Source organism: Bacillus rossius, chromosome 6 (assembly GCF_032445375.1).
Source record: "Bacillus rossius redtenbacheri isolate Brsri chromosome 6, Brsri_v3, whole genome shotgun sequence".
NCBI classification, from domain to species: Eukaryota; Metazoa; Arthropoda; class Insecta; order Phasmatodea; family Bacillidae; genus Bacillus; species Bacillus rossius.
Window position 1 is genome coordinate 74,082,040 of NC_086334.1, and position 6,579 is coordinate 74,088,618.

The 6,579-nt window shown below is 56.2% G+C and overlaps 1 protein-coding gene across 1 annotated transcript; it reads left to right on the forward strand.

Annotated features, from left to right (window-relative positions):
- The first annotated feature begins 5,173 nt into the window (after nucleotides 1-5,173).
- LOC134533470 (cuticle collagen 1-like) lies at nucleotides 5,174-5,888 on the forward strand. The gene is made up of 5 exons (XM_063370994.1): nucleotides 5,174-5,210; nucleotides 5,286-5,366; nucleotides 5,436-5,516; nucleotides 5,611-5,691; nucleotides 5,767-5,888. Exons 1-5 carry the CDS (start codon nucleotides 5,174-5,176, stop codon nucleotides 5,886-5,888), a joined length of 402 nt encoding a protein of 133 aa, XP_063227064.1.
- Nucleotides 5,889-6,579: the final 691 nt, after the last annotated feature.

The following is a 6,579-nucleotide window of genomic DNA, read 5'->3' on the forward strand; positions in this document are numbered from 1 at the left end:
CGAAAAGGCAGCACATTTGGAAGCACCGACAACGAAAAGGCAGCACATTTGGAAGCACCGACAACGAAAAGGCAGCACATTTGGAAGCACCGACAACGAAAAGGCAGCACATTTGGAAGCACCGACAACGAAAAGGCAGCACATTTGGAAGCACCGACAACGAAAAGGCAGCACATTTGGAAGCACCGACAACGAAAAGGCAGCACATTTGGAAGCACCGACAACGAAAAGGCAGCACATTTGGCAGCACATTTGGAAGCACCGACAACGAAAAGGCAGCACATTTGGAAGCACCGACAACGAAAAGGCAGCACATTTGGAAGCACCGACAACGAAAAGGCAGCACATTTGGAAGCACCGACAACGAAAAGGCAGCACATTTGGAAGCACCGACAACGAAAAGGCAGCACATTTGGAAGCACCGACAACGAAAAGGCAGCACATTTGGAAGCACCGACAACGAAAAGGCAGCACATTTGGAAGCACCGACAACGAAAAGGCAGCACATTTGGAAGCACCGACAACGAAAAGGCAGCACATTTGGAAGCACCGACAACGAAAAGGCAGCACATTTGGAAGCACCGACAACGAAAAGGCAGCACATTTGGAAGCACCGACAACGAAAAGGCAGCACATTTGGAAGCACTGCCAACGAAAAAGGCAGCACATTTTGGAAGCACCATCGAATAAGGAAGCATATTTGGAAGCACCGACAACGAAAAGGCAGCACATTTGGAAGCACCGCCAACGAAAAGGCAGCACATTTGGAAGCACTGCCAACGAAAAAGGCAGCACATTTTGGAAGCACCATCGAATAAGGAAGCACATTTTGGAAACACCATCGAATGAGGAAGCACATTTGGAAGCTCCATCAACAAAAAAGGCAAAAAGGAAGCACAAGTTGCGAGATCTAAGTCTTAATTAGAAATCAGAATACAAGAAATAAAAACATTAAATTTTTATAATTTAAATTATTTATTTTATTTATTTTATTTCTTTACATTATACAAAAGCAAGTAAAACAAGCCATTATTGTATGTAGCCAGCTTTCCTCAGTTCCTTGAGTATGAAGGATATTTCTTTGATGCACGAATAGTTTCCTGCACAAAGCGAACCATGTAGAAGTCTTAGCCGATCAACCAATTTGTTTGGATCTTTCCATGATGTGTAATCATTCTCTTCTACCACCATCTTCCTTGCACGTTTATAATAAATATTATGATCTCTTGTGTCTTCCATTTTACCACCAACCTCAGGGTAACTTTCATTTTTGAGACGGTGATCATCACAAGCTTGACAGATTTATTTAATATATCACGTCGTTTCCATCGTTTCGGTCTCAGGACACCACCACATTCTTCGATCTTGTCAGCTTTAGGTGCTTCATCATAGTCTATGTCTTTGTCATCAGCCTCAGAGTCACTGTAACAATCACCGTAGAAGGAATCGTCTTCACCCAATTTACCGTAATAATTCGATTTTGATGATGTTGAAGTGTCTTCATCGTCTTCATGCTTCCTTTTTAGGAGTCCATCATTTCTACAAAGTAGGAAAGATCTACTTGAATTTGGCTGGAATATATTCTCACTGTTCACGTTAAGGATTCTGCCACTGTCTTCATTCTTCCATAAATCATCAACCTCCTTCAATTTAAGTTCTTTGTCGAGATCGGAAGAGCCAGGAAAATTATTGTCATAATGTAGATCACTCTTCCTTAGTCTAGTAGATTCATCGTTGTCCTCTAGCTTGTACGCAGGCTTGGCGTTACAAGTTCTGCCATGTCTTTTTAAGCTCTCTCTCCGCGTAAACGACTTGCTACATCGAACACATCTTATCATATTGCGTAGTGGATTTTAAACACAGTCATTTTTCTCGTGTTTTTTTTTATTCTTTCTCAAGATAAACTCTTGCTGCAAAACTCACACCTATGTTCTTTCGATACAGCGTCAGATCCTACATCAGAATTCATATTAGTTACCAATGCTAATGCCAGATGCAAACTAAGAGTTTTAAATTAATAACCATTACTTAAATACAATTTTTTTAAATATTTCGTCAGCGAGAGTTAATTTATCTTATGCAAAGATACTTGCTGCAACTAGTTCTACTTTTCAACATCAGATGACGTCCCGTATTGCTTGCAGGTAAATAATATTTATTTATTTTATGCAGGATGCGGGATGCTCACTATCGATCGCATAAGAAGGATAGCTACGATAGTCTCCAAGGAGAAGGAAGTTCGTCCTTCCTGCTAGTGCTTCTCAGATTTCTCATGGTCCGCCATCTTGGATTGCGACGTCACGGTGGCCATAATGGATGAGTGTGACCTTGAACTTTGACTGAAACCGCAGGAATGATCGCAAGCACACAGATTAACCATCAAAATATTAACAAGAATAATCGGGAGCACACTGAGAAAACCACCATAATATTGACAAAAATAATCAGAAGCACACGGAGAAAAACAGCACAAGTTTTCTTTGATATCATAAAATTTTAGGGAAAAAAATATTTAAAAATAAAAATAAATTAATAAAAAATAAAATAAAAAAATAGGTACATAAAATTCTGGCTTGTACTAGAACTCTATCTTTGTTCAACAATGAGAAGTTCACAAGCTAGCTGAATATATGAATCTGTGCCACCACCAGAGAGGCCCGACTCTCCCATGTCACCACCAGCCCGGCACGCAGCTGCCACCGCGGTCAGTACGGACTGCACGTCTCACAACCAGGGGTGGGCTAGTGGTCGCCACACAGGCTTGTGTGACATCCCGCAGCTCGGCGGTGCAGTCCGGGGCCACCTGAGAGGCTCGACTCTCCCATGTCCACCACCAGCCCGGCACGCAGCTGCCACCGAGGTCAGTACAGACTGCACATCTTGCTGGCTGCGCTAGTGGTCGCCAACAGGCTTGTGTGACATCCCGCAGCTCGGCGGTGCAGTCCGGGGCCACCTGAGAGGTCCGACTCTCCCATGTCCACCACCAGCCCGGCACGTAGCTGCCACCGAGGTCAGTACGGACTGCACATCTCGCTGGCTGCGCTAGTGGTCGCCACACAGGCTTGTGTGACATCCCGCAGCTCTGCGGTTGTGACATCTCGCAGCTCGGCGGTGCAGTCCGGGGCCACCTGAGAGGCCCGACTCTCCCATGTCCACCACCAGCCCGGCACGCAGGTGGCACCGCTGTCAGTACGGACTGCACGTCTCACAACCAGGGGTGGGCTAGTGGTCGCCACACAGGCTTGTGTGACATCCCGCAGCTCGGCGGTGCAGTCCGGGGCCACCTGAGAGGCCCGACTCTCCCATGTCCACCACCAGCCCGGCACGCAGCTGCCACCGCGGTCAGTACGGACTGCACGTCTCACAACCAGGGGTGGGCTAGTGGTCGCCACACAGGCTTGTGTGACATCCCGCAGCTCGGCGGTGCAGTCCGGGGCCACCAGAGAGGCCCGACTCTCCCATGTCCACCACCAGCCCGGCACGCAGCTGCCACCGCGGTCAGTACGGACTGCACGTCTCACAACCAGGGTGGGCTAGTGGTCGCCACACAGGCTGGTGTGACATCCCGCAGCTCGGCGGTGCAGTCCGGGGCCACCTGAGAGGCCCGACTCTCCCATGTCCACCACCAGCCCGGCACGCAGGTGCCACCGCGGTCAGTACGGACTGCACGTCTCACAACCAGGGGTGGGCTAGAGGTCGCCACACAGGCTTGTGTGAGATCCCGCAGCTCGGCGGTGCAGTCCGGGGCCACCTGAGAGGCCCGACTCTCCCATGTCCACCACCAGCCCGGCACGCAGCTGCCACCCAGGTCAGTACGGACTGCACGTCTCACAACCAGGGGTGGGCTAGTGGTCGCCACACAGGCTTGTGTGAGATCCCGCAGCTCGGCGGTGCAGTCCGGGGCCACCTGAGAGGCCCGACTCTCCCATGTCCACCACCAGCCCGGCACGCAGCTGCCACCGCGGTCAGTACGGACTGCACGTCTCACAACCAGGGTGGGCTAGTGGTCGCCACACAGGCTGGTGTAACATCCCGCAGCTCGGCGGTGCAGTCCGGGGCCACCTGAGAGGCCCGACTCTCCCATGTCCACCACCAGCCCGGCACGCAGGTGCCACCGCGGTCAGTACGGACTGCACGTCTCACAACCAGGGGTGGGCTAGAGGTCGCCACACAGGCTTGTGTGAGATCCCGCAGCTCGGCGGTGCAGTCCGGGGCCACCTGAGAGGCCCGACTCTCCCATGTCCACCACCAGTCCGGCACGCAGCTGCCACCCAGGTCAGTATGGACTGCAAGTCTCACAACCAGGGGTGGGCTAGTGGTCGCCACACAGGCTTGTGTGAGATCCCGCAGCTCGGCGGTGCAGTCCGGGGCCACCTGAGAGGCCCGACTCTCCCATGTCCACCACCAGCCCGGCACGCAGCTGCCACCCAGGTCAGTACGGACTGCACGTCTCACAACCAGGGGTGGGCTAGTGGTCGCCACACAGGCTGGTGTGACATCCCGCAGCTCGGCGGTGCAGTCCGGGGCCACCTGAGAGGCCTGACTCTCCCATGTCCACCACCAGCCCGGCACGCAGGTGCCACCGCGGTCAGTACGGACTGCACGTCTCACAACCAGGGTGGGGCTAGTGGTCGCCACACAGGCTTGTGTGAGATCCCGCAGCTCGGCGGTGCAGTCCGGGGCCACCTGAGAGGCCCGACTCTCCCATGTCCACCACCAGCCCGGCACGCAGCTGCCACCGCGGTCAGTACGGACTGCACGTCTCACAACCAGGGGTGGGCTAGTGGTCGCCACACAGGCTTGTGTGACATCCCGCAGCTCGGCGGTGCAGTCCGGGGCCACCTGAGAGGCCCGACTCTCCCATGTCCACCACCAGCCCGGCACGCAGCTGCCACCGCGGTCAGTACGGACTGCACGTCTCACAACCAGGGGTGGGCTAGTGGTCGCCACACAGGCTTGTGTGACATCCCGCAGCTCGGCGGTGCAGTCCGCGGCCACCAGAGAGGCCCGACTCTCCCATGTCCACCACCAGCCCGGCACGCAGCTGCCACCGAGGTCAGTACGGACTGCACGTCTCACAACCAGGGGTGGGCTAGTGGTCGCCACACAGGCTTGTGTGACATCCCGCAGCTCTGCGGTGCAGTCCGGGCCACCTGAGAGGCCCGACTCTCCCATGTCCACCACCAGCCCGGCACGCAGCTGCCACCGAGGTCAGTACGGACTGCACGTCTCACAACCAGGGGTGGGCTAGTGGTCGCCACACTGGCTTGTGTGACATCCCGCAGCTCGGCGGTGCAGTCCGGGGCCACCTGAGAGGCCCGACTCTCCCATGTCCACCACCAGCCCGGCACGCAGCTGCCACCGAGGTCAGTACGGACTGCACATCTTGCTGGCTGCGCTAGTGGTCGCCAACAGGCTTGTGTGACATCCCGCAGCTCGGCGGTGCAGTCCGGGGCCACCTGAGAGGTCCGACTCTCCCATGTCCACCACCAGCCCGGCACGTAGCTGCCACCGAGGTCAGTACGGACTGCACATCTCGCTGGCTGCGCTAGTGGTCGCCACACAGGCTTGTGTGACATCCCGCAGCTCTGCGGTTGTGACATCTCGCAGCTCGGCGGTGCAGTCCGGGGCCACCTGAGAGGCCCGACTCTCCCATGTCCACCACCAGCCCGGCACGCAGGTGCCACCGCGGTCAGTACGGACTGCACGTCTCACAACCAGGGGTGGGCTAGTGGTCGCCACACAGGCTTGTGTGACATCCCGCAGCTCGGCGGTGCAGTCCGGGGCCACCTGAGAGGCCCGACTCTCCCACGTCCACCACCAGCCCGGCACGCAGGTGCCACCGCTGTCAGTACGGACTGCACGTCTCACAACCAGGGGTGGGCTAGTGGTCGCCACACAGGCTTGTGTGACATCCCGCAGCTCGGCGGTGCAGTCCGGGGCCACCTGAGAGGCCCGACTCTCCCATGTCCACCACCAGCCCGGCACGCAGCTGCCACCGCGGTCAGTACGGACTGCACGTCTAACAACCAGGGGTGGGCTAGTGGTCGCCACACAGGCTTGTGTGATATCCCGCAGCTCGTCGGTGCAGTCCGGGGCCACCAGAGAGGCCCGACTCTCCCATGTCCACCACCAGCCCGGCACGCAGCTGCCACCGCGGTCAGTACGGACTGCACGTCTCACAACCAGGGTGGGCTAGTGGTCGCCACACAGGCTGGTGTGACATCCCGCAGCTCGGCGGTGCAGTCCGGGGCCACCTGAGAGGCCCGACTCTCCCATGTCCACCACCAGCCCGGCACGCAGGTGCCACCGCGGTCAGTACGGACTGCACGTCTCACAACCAGGGGTGGGCTAGAGGTCGCCACACAGGCTTGTGTGAGATCCCGCAGCTCGGCGGTGCAGTCCGGGGCCACCTGTTAGGCCCGACTCTCCCATGTCCACCACCAGCCCGGCACGCAGCTGCCACCCAGGTCAGTACGGACTGCACGTCTCACAACCAGGGGTGGGCTAGTGGTCGCCACACAGGCTTGTGTGAGATCCCGCAGCTCGGCGGTGCAGTCCGGGGCCACCTGAGAGGCC